General features: G+C 37.7%; 1 protein-coding gene across 1 annotated transcript; it reads right to left on the reverse strand.

Annotated features, from left to right (window-relative positions):
• Positions 1–12,782: 12,782 nt before the first annotated feature.
• LOC131649366 (uncharacterized) lies at positions 12,783–14,615 on the reverse strand. The gene has a single exon (XM_058919128.1). It carries the CDS (start codon positions 14,613–14,615, stop codon positions 12,783–12,785), a length of 1,833 nt encoding a protein of 610 aa, XP_058775111.1.
• Positions 14,616–23,122: the final 8,507 nt, after the last annotated feature.

A 23,122-nucleotide genomic window follows, 5' to 3' on the forward strand; every position in this document is an offset into this window, starting at 1 on the left:
GGACAAAGAGGATGTGCTGATGAAGGGGCCGTATACCATCCGCAACATGCCTATGCTACTTAGAGATTGGAAGCCAGACTTTGATATGAAGAAAGACATGCTGAGAACAATCCCTCTGTATCTCTGGGGAAAGAAAAGCCTTGAGAAGATAGGAAGCGCATTGGGCAATCCTGTTGTCACTGATGAATGTACCGCGCAGAAGCTCTGTGTATCCTATGCGAGAATACTGGTTGAAATGGATGTCACCCTACCACCTGTAACTGAGATCACTATTAAGGACAGAGAGGGCCAAAAAATGAAGCAATTGATAGAGTACGAATGGAAGCCAAAATTCTGCCATCGATGTCAAAAAGTTGGGCATAGCTGTGAGGAGATTCCTCCAAAGAAACAGGAAAGGAAATGGCAACCTAAGGCTCCTAAGAAACTCGAGCTAGCAGAGACACAGAGCAAAGAATCCCCTCAAGAGAATCATGAAGATAACTGGACCACTGTGGAAAGACAGAGAAAAGGCAAGGCCCCTGCTATTGAAGAGGTGAGCTCCTTCATCCCATGTGATAATGTCTTTGATGCACTAAAGCTTGTGAATGAGCCTTTAGTGATCATTGATAATACATGATCATATCCTGGAATATTAGGGGGCTTAATAAGCTAGGTAAGATTAGAGAAGTCAGCTCCCTACTCTATAATCTTAAACCTGCTATTGTCATTTTGTTAGAAACTAGAGTTAAATCTAATAAAGCTCTGGCTATTAGACAGAAGTTGAAGTTTCAGGGCACTGTACTAGATAATTATGACAAGCATCATAATGGAAGAATTTGGATAATTTGGGATGCTAATAAAGTCGCCATTCAGTATCACAGTAGCACCAGCCAATTGTTGCATTGCAGTGTTCATGACTTGCAAGGTAATTTTGACTATTGGCTCACTGCCATCTATGCTATGAATAATCTGGCTGATAGAAGAATTTTATGGAGAGATCTTGAAGGACTAAAGAATAACCTAACTAGACCTTGGGGGATTTTAGGAGATTTTAATAACGTCCTAAAAGAAACTGACAGGATAGGAGGTAGAGAGGTCACCGAATCAAAATTTATGGACATGAAAAGAATGATGGAGAAGTGTGAGGTGGATGAAATGGATAGTGAGGGAGACTATTACACCTGGTCCAACAAACATTCAGAGGGCACTATTTACTCTAGGATTGATAGAGTCCTTGGAAATCTCGATTGGATGAAAAGGCATGAGAATTCTCTGCTCACTATTATGGCCCCAAGTATTTCAGATCATAGCCCTCTCTGTCTCAAGGAACAGGAGCAGCAGACCTATAGTAGATATCACTTCAAATTCAATAATTGCCTCACCAAGATGGATCAGTTCCACCATGTTGTATCTGCTAACTGGTGCAAACCTCTTAGAGGCAAGCCAATGAGTATATTGTGGTACAAATTGAGAAGACTTGCCCCAGCTCTCAACAAGTTATATAGTCCCTTGCAGGGGCTAAGGAGGAACATTGAAAATGCCAGAAGAGAGCTCTCACTAGCCCAAGCTAATCTGATTACAGATAGGATGAATCCTACTCACATAGAGTTAGTGAAACATTGGACTGATGAGCTTTTGAAGTGGAATGAACTAGATGAAATGGACATTAGTCAGAAGGCAAAAATTGACTGGCTAAGACTTGGGGATGGGAATAATGCATATTTCCATGCTAGTGTGAAAGCCAGGTCCAGGAAAAAGATTATCAAAAGTATCACTAGGCAGGATGATAGTTTGGCCCTAAAACAAGAGGATATTGAACATGAGGTATTGGCTTTCTATAGTTCTCTCATGGGGCAGAAAGAAGCTAGATTGGATGGAGTGAATGTTGCTGTTATGAGGAATGGACCTCAGCTGAGCCAAACCCAGACGGACATGTTAATTTGTCAGGTGAATGATGAGGAGATTAAAGCTGCTTTGGATGGTATAGGTGATAATAAAACACCCGGCATTGATGGATTTGGTGCTAAATTCTTCAAAGCTACTTGGCCTAATGTGAAAACAGATGTTTGTAGTGCTGTAAAGGAATTTTTCAGATGCAATAGGATCTATAAAGAATTCAACTGCACTCTTGTTACACTTATCCCCAAACATGAAGGAGCAACAACCCTTAAAGACTTTAGACCAATATCTTGCTGTAATACTGTGTGCAAGATTATCTCAAAAATTCTTACAAACAGATTGGGCAAGGTGATTGGAAGTATTGTGAGTAAGAATCAAGGTGCTTTTGTCCCTGGCCAGCATCTCCATGACCATGTCCTCCTTGCCATGGAACTCATGAGAAGCTATGGAAGGAAGAATGGAACCCCCAAGTGCATGATGCAGCTGGATATACAGAAGGCGTATGACATGGTAGAATGGAGAGCATTAGAGCACATAATGAGAGAGCTGAGCATCCCTAATCTGTTTGTGGAATGGACTATGACTTTGGTACAAACAGTCACATACAGGTTCAATGTTAATGGTGCATATACCCCTGTGATGGTGGCCGAAAGAGGAATACGACAGGGGGACCCTATTTCCCCTCTTCTTTTTGTTTTGGTCATGAAGTATTTGACTAGATATCTGCAAACCCTTGAGACTGACCAGAATTTTCAATTTCATTCTAAATGCAGTAAATTGAAGATCTCTAGTCTCAGCTTTGCTGATGACTTACTTCTCTTTGCCCGTGGTGATAACAAGTCTGTTGATGCTATGCTTGATTGTTTTTACAGGTTCTCTAAATCGACGGGCCTCAGAGTTAACAACCAGAAATGTTCCATTTATTTTGGCGCAGTGGATGAGCAAACTAAACAGGAAATCTTGCATAGATCTGGTGTCCGGGAGGGCAGCCTGCCCTTTAGGTATTTGGGCATACCTATCACTGATAAGCGACTATCCATTAGGCATTACTTACCTTTAATTGATAAGATAGTTCACAGAATCAGTCACTGGAGTGCAAAACTCCTCACCTATGCCGGCAGTGTTCAACTGGTTCAGAGTGTCCTTTTTGCGACAATTAATTTTTGGATGCAGTGTCTTGCTCTTCCTAAGGCTATTACCCAAAGAATTGATGCAATTTGTAGGAGTTTTATCTGGTCTGGAAACAGCAACATTACCCGTAAATCCCCGGTTGCCTGGAAACGTGTGTGTAGCCCTAAGAAAACTGGAGGTCTTAATCTTATGGACCTCACTGTTTGGAATAGAGTGCAACTGATGAAGATGCTATGGAATATCCACAACAAAACAGATAATCTCTGGATAAAATGGATTCACGCCTACTATGTTAAAACTGACATTGTGATGCAGATGCCCTCGAAACCGCAATTCTCCTGGATCATGAAAGCAGTGCTGAAGCAAAGGGAAGAATATAATGTGGTGGTTTGCAATCTGCAAATGAATCAATTCCGGTCCAAAGCGGTTTATAGTGCGATCAAGAATGTGGAGCCTTGTGTGTCTTGGTATCATTTTCTCTGTAACAACTATGCAAGACCCAGGGCACAATTTACCTTTTGGCTTGCGTGTCACGACCGGTTGGCCACAAGGGAGAGACTTCATAGATTCAGCCAGATTCCTAGCCCCTTCTGTATCTTTTGTGGTGAGGTTGAGACTACCTAGCACTTGTTCTTTGCGTGCTCAGGAACCCGGGGAATCTGGACACAAGTTCTAGCATGGATCAACGTGTCGCATCAGCCCTCAAATTGGCATGAGGAACTCACTTGGTTGATAAGTAAATGCAAGGGTAAATGTTGGATAAATAGTATATTGAAATGTGTTGCTGCTGAAGCGATTTACCAGACATGGAATTACAGGAATAGCATAATTTTTGGGAAAGAAGGTGAAGAGGAAACGGTTTATTGTGGGAACATAGTGCACATACATTTGTTGCATAATTTAATTGAAAAATATATCGGCCAATCAAAAGACGTTAGTGATATATGGTACTTACTACAAACATACACTTCCAAAAAACCAAAGTTAGTGTTGGAAACGCTTAGCCGAAGAGGAAACAGTTCTCAACACTCTTCTTCTCCTTTTATCTTCAACTCTGTCCGTCAGTTTTCCTGTTACAGAAGGAAGGTCCCTCGTCGAACCAACCGACATTTACGATGAAGACGTCCGCTTCAAGGTAAAGTTTTGTTACATTTTTCACATAATCAACAGCATGCGTCCTTCGGTATTGCGAATCGATTGTTGACTCCAAAGAGTGTTTCTGGGCCGCCGTGATTTAATGATACACACGACCACCTCTATCAAGTCATACCGATAATCTTCCATCGCTGAAGATTTAGGGATTTCCATTTCGATAAATGTCGTGATATTCGGAAAAACTTAGATTTTTCGCGCTTTGTCTTGTCTTGTAATTTCACTTAGTTGATCATAGATGCATGTAACCTTCCGTTGTTGGGGATTTAGGGTTTTCCATATATGTTTTTTGTTATAAACAGATAACATGGTTTCATATGATTTTACGTCTAATGACCAAAGATTAGTATAGTAAAATGAGTTTTAATTTGGTTATTTATGCAGATGTGAAGAACCCTCCCACGATACAAAGTACCCTCCCAAACGCATGCGTAGTTTTTTCTGAACCAGATGTTGGAGGAGCTACGTTCTATGAAGAGATAAAGCAGAGCTGCAATGAACGAAATAGCCGCAGCAACTGTGAAATCAGAACCTGGATTGGAGAATGAAGATAATGCAGGAAACAATAAAGGAGGTTTAATCTGTGACAAGTCTGCAGAAGGGACTGCAAAAGGGAAGGTGAAACAGACCATTCGAGGTGTTGCTGGTGGTGCTGGCCACAAAAGTTATCATGCGTCGATGTATCGAGCATCTTTCCAGCCTCGTGAATCATGAAGGTATTTATTTTATGGTATATACCAATAAGAACATGTACATAAAATAGTACTACTGATAGTGAAATCTTCTTCCTGGCTTGGTAGCCCCCAGAGTAGGTAGTTGGACCGAACTGGGTTAACAATTAACTGTGTTATTTATCTTCTGCATTGTGTTGTTTTTTCAGTTGTGGATGTTATGACATCGTGTATAACATCAGGATCATAAGTGTTAGCTGTTCCTTTACAGAACCATATAAAATTTACAATCTGGTTATGTTAACTGAACATATGTGATCTCAGTTCTCATTGACTCCTTCTTAGGGGTAATTAAAAGTTGGGGGATCTTTCTGTTCTGCCTATGCTACATGAATAACAGATCAGATGTCTTGACATCATGAATGACATCCTGAGTCTGTCATACCAGTATTTCAATTGGTATCAGAGCAGGCATCCTGTCTGTTTCTGGATGAGATCCATGAGGGATACATTCTGGTTGTGGTAAAGGTAGAAGATTGTTTGAACAAGGAATATTGTATGGTCCCTTGAAGTGGAGGATGGACCTATATGTGGAGGATTAGACCAACCTGACCTAGAGCTGTGATGCTGGAACAAAGGAGTGCTAAATCCAAAGACTTCATGCGGGAGTGAAGAATTTGAATTTCAGAACTAATTCGACCAGTATCTATGGACAGAGAAGAATCGCATCATAACCTTCATGCGGGAGTGAAGATATTGATAAGGTAACCTCTGTATATATGTGAGTTTATCAAGTCAGGATTTTGGTTAGGTCTAGTTTGTTGCTTGGTGCAGAAGCAAGCATTATGCAGGGTTGAGTAGCAATCAATCCATAGTTGTCATGCTTACAACTAACACTTGAAGTAAGCATTGTGTGAATTCTGTTGAAGTATGACTATTTTTCGCTGCATAGTCTCTGTGCAACCCTAAGATTTTCTAGGGTTATGTATATTCAACATAATCTATGGCAGAAATTTACAGCTATGATTAATTGTCAAAGATACTTGAGTAATCTCTCAAGTCCACTCATAATGGCGTGGTTTATTATAGATGATGAATGTCAACTGATCAATGATATTCATAATCATCTTCAAATGTGAACCTTAAAAAATTTCAAGGCTGAAGTGTTCTTAGAAGGAGGAACACATGTCCTACTGGATGTTAGGACATTAAAAACTAGTATGCAGCTACCAGCTGAAGAACAGATGTTCTAGTGCTAAACTAATGTAGTGTGAGAACATTGGTTTGGAACCTACTCCTGGTCTGGAAGAGGAGACATCTGACTATAAGTTAATCAGGACACGATTAACATGTGCTTCTACTCCAATTCTGTTAGAAGTAAAAGCTCGGTGCCACAAGAAAACTCATGAAGGTATTCCTTTTTGATCCTTTATGATTAAATTAAGAAGAGCTTACATCTGGCATTTTCCTCTGATCAATGGAACCAGATATGTGTATTATCATTCATAACCATAGAGCAGTTGTTGGAGCTAAATACTGTGTCTCAACCACAGTGAAATATGGTCAAGAATGTTTATTGTCCTAGTTGTTATCTAGAAAGGGTAGTGTTGTTTGGAATCAAGGAAGTCAGATGAATCTGACTAATTCAAGTGTCATGCTATAACTAAGTCTTCCCTAGAAACCTAAATGAGGGAATCTCCTCTATAGGTACAGACTATGGCATCCATCATCTCAAAATCAGAATAAATGTATAAAAGCTTATTGAGATGCTGGCTATTGTATTCCTTGATATGTCTGGATATTGCTGATAATTGGATTATTCTGTTCCCACCCCGAGTGTTGTCAATTTGACATTAAAGATGTTAACCAAGAACCATGAAGGATGATGTCATATCTGATGTCACAACATCATCTCAAGATCTTCAGTTTCTTTGTAGTATATTTTCCAAGAGAAGAAAGTATAAATGTGAAGAGGTAATCCGTCAGAATAACCTAGTGTGAGTAGAAAATTCTAACTGAAGAACTGGTAAGTACTTTGACGGGAGACTTAGTACTTATTGGGTGTAGAACCTAGATGTAAGACTGAGAAGAAGAAATCAGTCAGGATGAACTAGTGTGAGTAGTAAATCTTACTAAGTAACTAATAAGTACTTTGACGGTAGACTTAGTACCTATTAGATGAGAAGTCCTTCTAGTTATGTGTTCACTATTATCTTCACATATTAAGGAAGTGTGGCAAGAGTATCTGGTGAAGCATACTGACTCTGGTGAAGCATACTGTGTTATTTATCTTCTGCATTGTGTTGTCTGTTCAGTCGTGGATGTTATGACATCGTGTATAACATCAGGATCAGAAGTGTTAGCTGTTCCTTTACAGAACCATATAAAATTTACAATCTGGTTATGTTGACAGAACATATGTGATCCTAGTTCTCATTGACTCCTTCTTAGGGGTAATTAAAAGTTGGGGGATCTTTATGTTCTTCCTATGCTACATGAATAACAGATCAGATGTCTTAACATCATGAATGACATCCTGAGTCTGTCATACCAGAATTTCAGTAATGTATTTCAACTTTGTCTCAAGGTTGGTGGGTTTCCAATGACTATTTCACTCATAATATTTTTCGTGTTACATCTATGTAGCAATCGAGCAGGTATGTCGGAGTCAATTAAATCGAAGGGCAAAGTCGTTGAAGTCACTGATGATACTGCAAGATTGCGTAAGAAAGGCAATGGCAAAGGCCAGCATTCTAGAAGTGTGCTCCACAAAAATCAAGAAGAAATTTGGTACAAGGTTGTGGAAAACCCAAAAAAATTGAGAGCCAACGTTCTGGTAAGTCATTAGTCAAGCGTGCTGTATTTCCCATTTGGTTTGCAATTTTTACTTTGTGCCATTTATTTAGAAGGGTTGTATCATTTTTGCAGCAAATTCCTGCAGCTGTTATACATGCATGCATGACTGGTGGATCTCGACCGATACGTCTGCTTGACTGTGAAAAGGATATCCCCTATTACTGTGAGCTCAGAAAGGGAAAAGACATCATCGAGAGGTTACTTTGTGGAGCGTGGAGTGATTTCTGCAAGGACAGAGACCTTAAGAAGGGTGACGCGTTGCATTTCTGTATTAGATATCCGCCAGTGGATGAAATTATGGTGCTGGTGCAGCGTGCAAGCGCGAAGTGACGTAACACTCAATGTTGTTATGGTGTCCCGTGTGGCTTTCTGATGTTTTTTTATTCTGTGAAGTTGAGTGGGACATCCTTGAAGTTTCTGTAATGTTATCAGCAGATTAGTGGTTGTAATATTTTGTGTACTCCCTCGGACAAATGTTGGTTTAAGTTTGGTGTGGTTTTTTAAGTATTATGTACAATGTTTGTAATGAATGTTTGGACAACGTTATTAAGCTTGGTATTTTGATTATTCTATATGGGGTTGTATGTTGTAGTTCTGATATATACTTCTTGGTTACTCAGTTCATAGTTTACTTACACTTATAAATTACACGCACAAAACTGTGTAGCAAGATTAATAACAATATCAAGTGGGGTCCGCTTGTTCCTTTTTACTCCATATACATGTGTTTTTCGGTAGGTGTGTTGCCAATGCAAGTTTTGTTTGTTTTTTGATTGGACTCTCACGTGGGAAGGCAGTAAAGGCCAAATCATTAAAGGCAACACTATCCCATTCTACAATAGTTGGTTGTGGGTTATAAATGGAATCATGTGCTACTGTTAACATGTGACCCATTTTTTTAAATAATATTCTTCACAAACCCAATACTCTTTGTCAACACCTACTGTCACCACTACCACCATTAGAAAAATAGTGAACTTGGGCGAAGCAAGCATCTCAAACATAGATCTCATAGGCAGTAACTTCTCCTCCATGGTAGGAAGCGTTTTAAATCCGACGTTAGAGCTGGTAGATACTCTGGCCATTGCTAAGGTATCATTCTAAGTAAGTATGGTTTCAAGTTATATATGCTATTACAATAATTAAAGTATAGTGTGTTTGTTCATAAACTGTAAGGTAACTCTTGCTAAAGGTCATAGTACATCCATTGCAGTCATATGCAGAGGTTGAGCCATTGTTTGTAAGAACAAACTTTTCAGAGGAGTTTCCGGTAGTTGTCGGAGGTTGGGCAGAGTTGGAGTCACAATACAAACTTCCGGCCGACCAGGAAAAGTTTATTCTTAGATCTGAAAAGTTATATATGCAGAGGTTTAGGGCGCACGAAGACTTAACAACATTTCATAGCAGGTTCACGAACCGACCAGGAATACACGTGTTTGATGTAATACTATCATCTAATATGGTGTCGACCCGCAAACTAGTTGAGTAATGATAATGTTAAGTACAACAAAGTTCGTTCATTTATTTAACAAATTTTGATCTTAAACTGAGCAACCTATATAATATGTCAATTGTAGAAATTGGTTCCCGCGTTTGGCCGCGTGCTGCGAGAGCACAACTATGAGGTGCTGACATTGTGTGACGACAACGGAAGGACAACCATTTTGCTTATTCTCAACGTAGACGACAGCAACCGTACAAAAATAGCATATGAATGGGGTGACTTTTACGCTTCCAACAATCTGAGTGCCGGTGACACGGTCAGGATGAGGCTTGACACAAACGACGCAAACAAAACTTGCGACGTATACAAGGTTTGTATGTTTCCATATCACATGATCTATAAAAGGTTTGAATGGAAATGGTAAGATGTTGCTGCTCAAAATATGAATATAGATTCACATAACAGGCCTGTATACTTAAGTTATTCATTTAAGTAGTATGCAAAAGCTTAAAATATTATAACTATTAGTATGATTCTAGATTCACAAAACAGGCCTGTTAGAAGACTCTATCATAATTCCTCACTTAATGCAACAGCCCAAAACGGTGTGTTGATGTTGTAGAAAGTACAATTCAAATGTAAGTATTTTATATTATCGTATCCACAGGGATTAGAGCGATATCAAAACCGTTCAACAATTTCTATAGTTCTAAGCATAAGGTTTCAAGTTTGTTTGGTTGAAAGTTACGGAAAGTAAAAATGCGTAAATAACGAAAGATAAGTTTAGAGGAATAGACTTGTTGGGAATTGGTTTTCATCCACCGATTCAATATGTAAATCTGAGATCATTTATACATAATGTATGCTTGTTTCAATATCATCACTTATTGCTCACAACAAAGTTCATGTCTAAACGTTTGTTGAGATTTCTACCTTATGGTTTAATCGACGATTTCTCAGCCTATTAAACGATACGGTAGCATTAAGTTTCAATACTTGAAGTGAATATTAAACCTAAATCTATGTCTAGCATTTAGAGTTTAATAGTTGTTATCTTGGATCTAGATTAGAATCGTATTTGTCAATATCAATTCAATCCATGAAATAAACGGTAAAACGAAGATAACAATGATAATGATTCAAACATAAATTATATATAACGCCATGATCAAAGTAAATACATATTGTTTGGTGAACTACGACCAATCCCAACAAGAGAGGGATTTAGCTACTCATGGTAGTTTGAAGCTCAATGGAAGATTTGAGTTGGAACGACATCAATGAAGATTTCTCGACTCTCGATGTATCTCCAGCTCCTTCTCCCTAAAAACCTCTTATATTTCTATTCTACTGCTATTACAAAAGTGTTACAATGATAGAAACTGAATGAATCCTTTCTGAAATGAGTTCCGCTCCTTTTATAGCAGTTCTGGCCGCCTGAGTTCGCTACGCGAACAGAAGTTCGCTACAGCGAATGTTTGCTTCAGGGTTAAGTCTTTGTTGAACCGCCAGAGTTCGCTACGCGAAGGATATTTCGCTACAGCGAATGTTTTCTTCAGCTTTAAGAAATTCAAATCTTCTAGAAACCGCCAAAGTTCGCTACAGCGAAATATGGTTCGCTGCAGCGAATGTACCTCGCTACTGCTTGCTGCTAGCGAAACTGGGAAGTTTGATTCTGACTTCATTCGCTACAGTGAAATATGGTTCGCTGCAGCGAATCGGGCCTTCGCTACCATTCGCTACCTTTCGCTGCAGCGAATGCACTGTTTTTGAATTTTTGCCTTTGAGTTTCTGGAGTTCGCTACAGCGAAATATAGTTTGCTGCAGCGAATGCTCTGTTTTCTGGTTTTTGCTTTAAGGCCAAATCCTGCACAAAAACAAACCAAGCCAAGTAGTCTTGCACAATAATAGTTTATTCAATAATTGGGGGTTTTTATGTGAGAAATAGGTCAAATAAGCAAGATAAGTGCCATGTTATAATAAGTCATTTTAGCATGAATAAAGCACTTATCAAACTCTCCCCAACTTGAATCTTTGCTTGTCCTCAATCAAAGTAAAAACAAAAGCAAGAGTTTCTAAACCACCTTCACATGATTAACCAAATTTCTCAATGAAGTATAGGAGGCACATGGCTCTTTGAAGCTTGAACATCCAAGGATAAATGTTTTATGACTTCCTTTAGTACTTAGACATATTCATGAAACAAGTCTTCCACATAAAAACCATGTCAATCAATCCAAAGCACTAAACATGTTAATCATGAATCACACTTACCACACTTTTTGTATAAGTGAAAATGATGAGGTATGTTGATCTCTCACATGACAAATTTTGCTAACATCTAGATCAATTCATACTTTCATCCAAGCAAGATATGTTGATAAGCAAGAACATAGATCACTAAGGTCTTTTATGGTTGTAATGTGGCCAAGGTACCAAGGAAGTGTCATTTCTAGGGGTAATGGAAACAAAAAGGTTGTTGATTTTTCTTTTTAGAAGAGCATTCATAAATTGTGATTCTTCTACACATATCACTCATCCTACCTTTCTTGTTTCTTTCTTTTTGAATTCTTTCTTGTTGTTCATTTCTTTTTCTTTTTTTTTTCTTTTCTTACTTTCTATTTCTTCTTTTGATTCTCATATCTCTTTATTTTCTTTTGAAGAAAGTATTTTTTCTCTTTTCTTCCCAACTTGAACAACACCTTACTTGCTATGAATGCTCATTAAGATTTGGAAAAAGATATTATGGTTTCAAGGTTTTATTCAAGGAAAAATAGAATCTATCATTTATGAACTTTTTATGATTTTCAAAGATATAGAACAATATCCATTAAGTGGTTTACTTAATGTATTTTTCAGTTCATCAATGATAGATTCATAGTCATATGGCTCAAAAAGGGTTTGCAAAAGATCACTTACTCACAAGGGATAATGAGGCTATATTTGGTTTAGTAGTTATGCTCAATTTCAAAGAATTTGCCTTGATCCCTTCTATGTCTTTGCAATTACCAACATAAATGCAAGATTAAGCATGAATCAAACGAGTTAAAACAAGAATTTATCAGTCTCCTTAGCATATTGTGAACAATGGAAGGTTACCTCACTTTCTTGTTTTAGAACTTAGTGATTCATATGAAAACATGTCATGGCATAGGTTTGAATGAACTGGTTTTATGCAGCCTACTCATGTCATGTATATGCTAAATTCTAAGAAAGCATTAAACATGTACCTTGGATAGTGCAATCCTTTCAACTCATGTCCTTAACCTTGTTCTTTTGGTTTAAGTGAAATTGATCTTCCACTCTATGCTTCTTCTTTCAATTCATCGTTAGAGGACAACAAGCATCATGAATTGGTCATAAGTCATCTATAGCTCAAAAGTGAAAACACACAAAAAATGAAGAAGATGGCATGATTGGCAAAGATTTTTGCTGAACTTGCTGCGTTCGCTGCAGCGAAGCAGGGCTTCGCGTAGCGAACTCTGCATAATTCTGTTTTCTGCAGAATTTTCTTTGTGCTATGTCATGCCATTTTCTTCCTACTAATCTATTAATTATGCATAAAGGAAATGAAAGCAATGAAAAGTTGGGTTACCTCCCAACAAGTGCTTGTTTAACGTCGTTAGCTCGACGCCTATTTCGAGTAAGCTTTATGGTGGTTTGTATGAATTCGTCAAAATGTCCTTGCCACCATACTTTGGCCTTTCTTTCTTGTCCATTTCTTTTAATGCTTCCAGGCCTAATTCATCAGGAGCTTTATCTTTGGAATAATCATCCTCCTTGTGTTGAAACAATGTGAAATTGATTTCTCCATCTTTGTGCCTTACCTTCATTTTCCTTTCATCCACGTCAATCATCATTCTTGCCAATTTTATGAAGGGACGACCTAAGATTGGAGGGCCGTCTTCATTACCGTTCATGCTTATTACCACAAAGCCAGTTGAACATTGAAAACTCTCCAATTTGATCATTACGTCTTTCATCACGCCAATTGGTTTTGTGGTTGACTTGTCAGCAAGTTGTAATTTCATTGTCGTAGGGCTCAAATGAAGATCTTCAATCTTTCTCATGGTGGATAATGGAAGAAGATTGACGCTTGATCCAAGATCAACTAAAGCATTATTAAAATAGATATTTCCAATGGTAACTGGTAAGTTAACTTGTCCAGGATCGGTCGCCTTTGCTTCATCCTTCTTTTCATTGTTTTCTTCTTGATTTTCCATCACCACCATCTTTTCTTTTTCACTCTCCCCAACTTTATTTTCAACCACTTCTACTTTTATTGTTGTGATTGAATTGCAATTCTCTTTTGGATTGGTTTGAGTAGATGCGGTGAACGTACCTCTTTGTTGATCACTTAGTTGCTTTGCAATTTGTCCAACTTGCGTTTCAAGATTTCTTATTAATGCATCGGTGTTTTTCTGGTTTGCCATGGACAGTTGCATAAATTGATTCAAGGTATCCTCTATCTTTGAAAGCTTGTCTGAATGCGTGTAACTTTGGTATTGATTTGATCTGTTTTGGCCATAGCTTGTGTTGTTGTTGTACGGATAACCTTGGTTATTTTGGTATGGAGTTTGCCTTTGTTGTTGATTTCCAAGATAGTTCACTTCTTCATTGAGTGGAGGGAAAAAACCAGTTTGGTGATCCCCTGTGCATAACTCACAAACAGCTACTTGTTGTGATGTGCTTGACGAACCGTGCATTTCTTTGAGTTGTTGAGGTAGCTTGGATAATTGTTTTGTTAATTCTTCCACAGTTTGAGTGAGCAGTTTATTTTGGGCCAGGATTGCGTCATTCGTGCCTAATTCCAAAATTCCAGCTTTCTTTTGCACGTTACCTCGATTGTGTTGCACTTGGTGGTCTGTGAGAGCCATTTTGTTGATAATAGCCGCTGCTTCTTCTGCGCTTTTTGCTAATAACGAGCCACCAGCTGTTGCGTCGAGTAAGAGTTTCGGTTGAGGTAGCAATCCATTGCGGAAGATGTGGATTTGTGAGAGGTTATCAAAACCATGATTTGGACACTTTCTTAGCATGGATTTATAACGTTCCCATGCTTCACATAATGTTTCATTTGCGGCTTGAGTATATGTGGCGATGGCTGTTTTTGCGTCCATGAATCGATTATGTGAGAAAAACCTGCTAAGAATTTTTTTCTCCAAAACGTTCCAATTGGTCATGGTTTCTGTTGATTGATCATGATACCATTCCTTTGCTTTCCCAATCAACGAGTGCGGAAATAGTCTCATGAACACGACTTCTTCTTCGGCTGCCGGTGTTCCTAATGTACCAGCGATCTCATAGAATTTGGTGAGGTGGGTGTATGGATCTTCATGGTCCAAACGTGAAAAAGGGTTAGCGTACATGATTTGTAGCATACCTGTTTTCATCTCAGCTCGTCGTGCGGCTGGGTTATTGGTGAGATGAGCGAACCGTCTTGGGCTGCTTTCGCAAGGTGGTTCCACATGGTTTTCTTCGGCCATTGTCTCTTTGATAGGATGATTTGAGGAAGTATTTAATGTAGAAGCTCCTTTCTTTTGGTTTTTCTGTTTGGATAGTTGTTTTTGCCTCTTTGTTTGCCTTTTGTTCTTTCGGATTTTTCTTTCGATCTCGGGATCAAAAAGAAGTTGTTCCTTTGAACTTTTGCCTCGAAGCATAAACAAAATTTCTTTCACCTATCCAAACACTTGAGCAAAAGTTGCGAAAAACAGAAAAATATATACAATATATAAACAGATTCACAAAGCTTAAAAGTATAGAAACGATTGCGATGTTTTAATATCTTAAACGCCAATCCCCGGCAACGGCGCCAATTTGATGTTGTAGAAAGTACAATTCAAATGTAAGTATTTTATATTATCGTATCCACAGGGATTGGAGCGATATCAAAACCGTTCAACAATTTCTATAGTTCTAAGCATAAGGTTTCAAGTTTGTTTGGTTGAAAGTTACGGAAAGTAAAAATGCGTAAATAACGAAAGATAAGTTTAGAGGAATAGACTTGTTGGGAATTGGTTTTCATCCACCGATTCAATATGTAAATCTGAGATCATTTATACATAATGTATGCTTGTTTCAATATCATCACGTATTGCTCACAACAAAGTTCATGTCTAAACGTTTGTTGAGATTTCTACCTTATGGTTTAATCGACGATTTCTCAGCCTATTAAACGATACGGTAGCATTAAGTTTCAATACTTGAAGTGAATATTAAACCTAAATCTATGTCTAGCATTTAGAGTTTAATAGTTGTTATCTTGGATCTAGATTAGAATCGTATTTGTCAATATCAATTCAATCCATGAAATAAACGGTAAAACGAAGATAACAACGATAATGATTCAAACATAAATTATATATAACGCCATGATCAAAGTAAATACATACTGTTTGGTGAACTACGACCAATCCCAACAAGAGAGGGATTTAGCTACTCATGGTAGTTTGAAGCTCAATGGAAGATTTGAGTTGGAACGACATCAATGACGATTTCTCGACTCTCGATGTATCTCCAGCTCCTTCTCCCTAAAAACCTCTTATATTTCTATTCTACTGCTATTACAAAAGTGTTACAATGATAGAAACTGAATGAATCCTTTCTGAAATGAGTTCTGCTCCTTTTATAGCAGTTCTGGCCGCCTGAGTTCGCTACGCGAACAGAAGTTCGCTACAGCGAACGTTTGCTTCAGGGTTAAGTCTTTGTTGAACCGCCAGAGTTCGCTACGCGAAGGATATTTCGCTACAGCGAATGTTTTCTTCAGCTTTAAGAAATTCAAATCTTCTAGAAACCGCCAAAGTTCGCTACAGCGAAATATGGTTCGCTGCAGCGAATGTACCTCGCTACTGCTTGCTGCTAGCGAAACTGGGAAGTTTGATTCTGACTTCATTCGCTACAGCGAAATATGGTTCGCTGCAGCGAATCGGGCCTTCGCTACCATTCGCTACCTTTCGCTACCTTTCGCTGCAGCGAATGCACTGTTTCTGGATTTTTGCCTTTGAGTGCCTAGGGTTCGCTACAGCGAAATATAGTTCGCTGCAGCGAATGCTCTGTTTTCTAGTTTTTGCTTTAAGGCCAAATCCTGCACAAAAACAAACCAAGCCAAGTAATCTTGCACAATAATAGTTTATTCAATAATTGGGGGTTTTTATGTGAGAAATAGGTCAAATAAGCAAGATAAGTGCTATGTTATAATAAGTCATTTTAGCATGAATAAAGCAATTATCATGTGTTCTAAGCACAAAAATTTAATAATATCAATGTTGGTAATAGATTCATAATGTACCGCGAATCAGCAGTATAACATATAGTTTGACTAATACAGTTGCAGCCTTTCCACCATAAAGAACACAGGTCACGACAATGGCCCTGGTTTAACAAAGGGAACAACACAAAAAATACAGTAGCGAGGAGTGTAAGCACTGCTTTGAGTTTGAATTAGTCGTCGAAAAACAGAAATATGACCTCAAACATTATTGAAAACCTCCTTGTATACGATGTTTGTTGTAGTCTCTTTCGCAACATTTCATAGACGTGTACCGTTACACAAACCTTCAGATTGATCGATGTTACTCATTAACATAATCGGACTCCCGACCTTAAGTTTGATGTGATGGTTAGGCAGACCGGAAGTTTTCAAAGATCTTAGAAACTCAGGACTAAGGACATCAAGAATATCCCTGTAATGTATCTCAGACCGATCAACGGAGTTCGAGCTAAAGTAATCCCTCAAGTCACCTAGAATAGAAAAATTAGAGTCATTAAACACAAGATATAGAAATATGGAAGCAGTGCTGCATGTTGTTTGGGATAGCTGTAATACGGTGAACTGACTTTTTTATTCGAAATGTTGCGGTAAGCAAGAGTCGCCACCGACTTTTATTTTATCCAAATTAATCAGAAAGGCTAAAAGAACAGGAAAAACCTTTTAAATAAAAAAAGGGTCCGAGGGGTAATTATGCAAAGGGAAGGTGTAACGCACCCTTCGCATCCATGGTTTTCCATGGGCTCTTAATTGCTTTGCTCTTTTTCGTTCAGAAATGTAGAAGAAGTGAATACGGACTTTAGCTCGTAAATGAGCGTAGCCATTTTGAAGGTTTATGAGAAAGAATATGAAAATGTTTTTAGCCAGAGCAAGGAAATTAGGGGCAATTACCTTAATAATGTAGAAAATCAGTTCTTTTAGCCTTTTAGGGTGAAAGGGTCTTTCCATGCCATAAGAGGGCAGGAAGCCTTTCATTTGGAGGTTGAAGGGTCATAGAGAGTTCGTTCGCCATAAGACTGTCCCATGCCATAGAGAGGCAGGTAGTCTAAGGAAAGAACCAGAATAGCCTTTCGTAGGCAGCCAGAGGATACCTCAGCCTTTTCGTAGGCAACTTCCGAGGGTCGAGGTCATATTGGTGTATCGAAGGCAGCATCATTAGGGTCTTATGACCTTTGTATTTATCGAGGCAACATGGCTGAGGTATCCTCGTATTCGAGGGACATGGCTATTCTGCAAAAAACACAAGGCAACAGGCAACAGAGGGATTACCCCAAAAGTGTGCGTGTGTGCAACAATCACGTGATTTGATTCAGAGAATTATCTTGTAATTAGGTGTTTCTAATTTCAATTCAGAGTTGCACTCCCTACGATTACTAACCACAACAATTAATATAAAGCAACATAATTAAACAATAACGGGGAAAGGAAAATGAAACCAGCGGGGGAAAGGGAGAATGAAACCGGCGGGAGAAATAGAGCAATAAGTCTGAACAAGTAATGATTAAGATCAAGGTTTAGGGTTACCGACTATTCGAAGCTTTGGCAATTGGCAAACCCTGAAAAGGTGGGAAAAATACGAAACAAGATATATGTGAGTGCATTATAGTTCAGACATCGAATACGGTTAACTCTAATCAATAAAAGTATAAATATGAGAAAAGGGTAAAAATACTTAGCTTCGATTAATGAAGGTTGATGGGCAAAGATTTGCCTTGAGCCTTAAGCATTGACCCTGATCATTAAAGAATTGGCAAAAGAAATGACAGACAGTGAGTGTATGACAATTCTTTTATTTGACAAGGCAAAATAAATAATTTAGAGGAATAATAGACAGAAATAATATTCGTATTTAAACAAAAGGGAAAGAAAAAGAAAATAATAAAGAAATTTAATCGGGACTTAGCTTTTAAAGGGGCATGGCACGTAGTCGGAAGAAACCCTGTTGCTAACCCTGAAAAGAATACACAAAAATAATATTTTTCAGTGTAAGGAAAATTCTCGCAAACCCTGATTAGAGCACAAGTTAACCATGGTTAATAGAATAAAAATCAAATTAATTAATTATTGGTTTTCAACCTAATTAATTAAATCGGCAAAAATATGCTCTCGATTAAATTACCTAACCCTGATCAAATAAAAATAATTAACGTCTTTATTAATAACTAAATTAATCTTAATTTTAACTTAATTGTTAAATATGTAAAAAACAAACCTAACTTTACTTAAATAATAAAAAGAAATATTTTTATTTATTAAGTAAAAGGATTTTAAAAGAAAAATAAATAAAATAGTAATAAATCAATAAATAATCAAAATTTAATTGAATAATAAAAACAAATAAAAGAAAAGAAAAAAAAAGGAACTTAGCTGAGATGATCGAATGTGGCGCATGTTTGAGTCCCCATGGTGGTCTTTCGTCCTCATGTGCTTCAGATCCAGACTATCTTTGATCCAATGGTGGATAACTGTAGGTGCATGGCAAGCCATAGGAGGGAGGCACACAGGAACCTGTAGAGAATATTTGAAAAAATATATTGGGGGCCATGGATCGAACCCCTTCTCTTTTGATAAACAAGAACGCTCTTGCCACTCGCGCCATCGTTTGTTCTTGTTTAACAAATCCACTATGAAGATAATATATGCAGCAACTAATTAAAACAAAAGTTTAAAAATTTGAAGCGCGCGCTCGCCCCTTGGATTCGAATCCAGCCAATCGAACGACGCCACAAGGTCATCTTCAAGCTCCCTCCGTTGCCTTAGGTGCCAGACTTTTACCCACGGCCCTTTTCCGTAGCTGTATGCTTTTTCCATTAAAACCTGAAAACTATCAATAACAAACGCACATACACAACCCAGATCGAATAAACATTGCCTCATGAGTCCATTGAACCTGTTAATTGGACTGATAATTGTCTCTACATAGTAATCCCCAATTTAAGATTTACTAACCCTAGCCATGGCAACTTGCCATACCGGTGACTAAATCGTGATTAAACCATCCAAAATCATTACTGACATCATAATAAACATGTACATGCCATCAAATCACATTAACCATGCATGAATCAATGAAAACGAAAAGTTCAAAAAAACATGAAATTATGAGTTATGCTTTCACGAATAAGAACCAGTTAATGAGTGTTAAGGTCTTGGAATGAATCAGAGAACCTCAAGGGATGTATCTGGATCAACAAAACTCTTTTAATTCGCTTATAAGCTTGAATCCGAATTCTCCTTTTTTTTTTGAGATTTCAAGAGCTTCAATGTTGTTCTTGGAGGCCAAAATTTCGTCCCCTTGCATTAGGATAGTTTCAATTACTTATAGAGGTGAGATTAGGGTTGTAAAACTTGATTAAATCTCCACCAAATCAAATATTGATTTTTTGATTGAAATTGTTTTATAAATCTTTCTAAATTGGACAAATTTCAATCTTTTTCCACCAATCCATATGAGCACGAATTTGTTATGAAATAATGCATACTTTGGTGATTGGATTTGATTGGTACAAGACTTCTAATTGAATTTTTGATTTTTTCTTAATTTCCATGAATTAAAATCACTTTTAAATGATTAAAAATTCATATAAAATTAATTAAATATTTCAAAATTCGTGACATTCAGATTTGAGGCCTTGGATGTCTTGGAGATCAAGTTTGGATAAAAGAAATTGGGCCCATTTGCAAAAATATTCAAATTCCTTCACATTTTTCCCTCCAAAATAGTCCAACTTTGACAAGGCCTATCTCTCTCAATTTTTGAGGTATGGAGGAGTTCTATGACTTTTTAGAAACCTTTGAAGATCTTCTAACCAGTGTTTTTGGTACCATGTAAAAATAATTTTCCATGCTCCTTGTGTGTCCTTTTGAAAAAAGTGACTTTTTGTTGACTTTTGAAAAGGACCTATAATGTTTTGGTCCATATCTCCCAAATGAAGCATTTTTAGCCTTGGCCTGTGAGATACAAATTTGTAGAGAATCAAATTTCCTTCTAAATGAGCTTTCGATTGAAAATTTTTGATGTTCCATGTGAGAGTTATGGCTGGTCAAAGTTCAGTTGACTTTCTCCTATACAAACCCTAATTTAGATACTTTTTGATTTGTTGATTTTTGATCTTTCCTTGATGAACCATGATCAATACTTGATCAAATGGTGAATGATACTTCAATATGAGGATCTTGACAAAAAATCAGGAGTTTTGACTTTACTTTTGGCCATAGTTGACTTTTAGGTCAATCCAATCGACTGTTGACTTTCTGAACAATTGAGTGACCAATCCTTTGAGCCGAGACTTAAGACTTGTCATAGAGGTAATGCGAGATATCATAAGCCACATGGAATGCCTTGGAGCTATTGATTAATTGATTTTCCTTCAGAACAACAAAAACCCTAATTCTCTGATCTTTGCTTAGGAGAGATGTCTTTAAGCTTTATACTTTGATCTGAATTTAAATAGGAGAAATAGTATGGGCAAATTTTGGGATATGACAGCTGCCCCTGTTCAATTATCTTAAACCTGAATATGTAGAATGGTTTGTATGTCAGTCGGTATCTGAAGGTGGAAGATGATTGAACACTAGAATACCAAGAAATTTGCCCTAACTGAAGTAGGGACTTTTGTCGGGGATGGGCTTGAAGATGCCATCCAGGTGTTTGGAGAAGATGTATGATTTGAGATGGGCTTGAAGATGCCATCCAACTTGATATACTTGAGAGTCAGAATGTGTCGTACGTTAGACTGTTTCTGGGGAATAGAATTAGGTTGAGTCGTACGTTAGACTGGGTCTAGTTTGCATCAGCAGATGTCTGGAAAACCGTGCATTAGGCTGAAGGATGAGTCGTGCTTTAGACTAATCCTTTATTTTTGTTGGAGACTGACCATGTCAGCACCGTTCGTAGTAATTGAATTAGATCTTTGAAGGATGATCGTGTCTACACCGTTCGTGATGATGGAATTAGATCTTCGACTATTGATCGTGTCAGCACTGTTCGTAGTAAATGAATTAGATCTTGGAAGGATGATCGTGTCTACACCGTTCGTGATGATAGAATTAGATATTTGAAGGTTGATCGTGTCAGCACTGTTCGTAGTAACTGAATTAGATCTTAGAAAATTGATCGTGTCCAAACCGTTCGCGATGATGGAATTAGATCTCCAGTCGTGTCAGCACCGTTTGTAGTAGCTGAATTAGACTTTGGAAAAGTTGATTATCTCTGGACTAAACTCTGGATGATATCTGGAAGTAAGTATCATAATTAAATCTTCGTCTTGATTATCTCTGAACTATCTCTGGAGAATACCCGGAACTAAGTGTCAGAACTAAATCTTTGTCTTGATTATCTCTGAGCTATCTTTGGAAGATATCCAAAATTAAGTATCAGAATTAAATATCTGTCTTGATTATCTCTGAGCTATCTTTGGAAGATATCCAAAATCAAGTATCAGAATTAAATATCTGTTTTGATTATCTCTGAGCTATCTTCGGAAGATATCCAAAATTAAGTATCAGAATTAAATATCTATTTTGATTATCTCTGAGCTATCTTTGGAAGATATCCAAAATTAAGTATCAGAATTAAATATTTGTCTTGATTATCTCTAAGCTATCTTTGGAAGATATCCAAAATTAAGTATCAGAATTAAATATCTGTTTTGATTATCTCTGAGCTATCTTTGGAAGATATCCAAAATTAAGTATCAGAATTAAATATCTGTCTTGATTATCTCTGAGCTATCTTTGGAAGTTATCCAAAATTAAGTATCAGAATTAAATATCTGTCTTGATTATCTCTGAGCTATCTTTGGAAGATATCCAAAATTAAGTATCAGAACTAAATCTCCATATAGAATGAGCGTCAGAATTAAATCGTTGACTTGATTATCTCTGCGCTATATCTAGAAGATAATATTCATTTGATTGTAGAAGTAGACTGCAAAAGAAACATTAGTTTTATGCAATGCCGTGATGCATGTATTGTAATTTTTGAAATGAATGAGAGCGTATGCATATACCATGAGACGTATGTATGTTATGAATTCACTAAGATATATGATGTATGAATATGATTTATGCTATTTTGAAATATCTTGATTGAGAAAACAAATCTCTAGGTCATTGCGACTCTGATGCCTGGTCTTGTTTTGAAGACACACAGCTGGGGATTTATGATTTCTGCTTGGGGATGATCAGTAACTTGATGTACCCTGACTGGGGATTAGAGATATTAACAAACCATGTTTGGAGAAGAGAAAATGGTCGGGGAACCGACGATGTCAAAGATGTGAACTCTGTTGAGCAGCTATGTCTTTTGTTGGACGAGTACGTTTGACGATATCTTCTTGGGAGATTACTCTGTGGGGGTATGATCTTGTGAAGTTGACTCTGTGGAGAAACATGGACGCTTTGAACATTGCCCCCAGTGATTATAGCACTTGCCGTTCCTGGACACGTATTGATTGGAAAACACCAATGAATATTGGTCGAAGCGTTGAACATGCCTTGTATAACTTTGCCCCAGCTAGTAGGAACTTGAAGAGATTCACCTTGCGAGGACTTTATGAAGTGTGTACTATAGGCGACATGCCCCTAGTAATCGTAAACTTAGGATGATGCCCCTGACTGTTTTGGCATCCTGGGAGATTCTCGGAATCTTGACTTGATTGCCCCAGATTGATCGGGCAAATAATTTGAAATCCACTTGGAATATATGCCTCTGGCTATTTTGAA

This window comes from Vicia villosa, linkage group LG2 (assembly GCF_029867415.1).
Source record: "Vicia villosa cultivar HV-30 ecotype Madison, WI linkage group LG2, Vvil1.0, whole genome shotgun sequence".
NCBI classification, from domain to species: Eukaryota; Viridiplantae; Streptophyta; class Magnoliopsida; order Fabales; family Fabaceae; genus Vicia; species Vicia villosa.

Bases quoted from the DNA above. Each gene is read 5' to 3' on its own strand.
- LOC131649366 (XM_058919128.1), bottom strand. From the start codon at position 14,615: ATGGCCGAAGAAAACCATGTGGAACCACCTTGCGAAAGCAGCCCAAGA.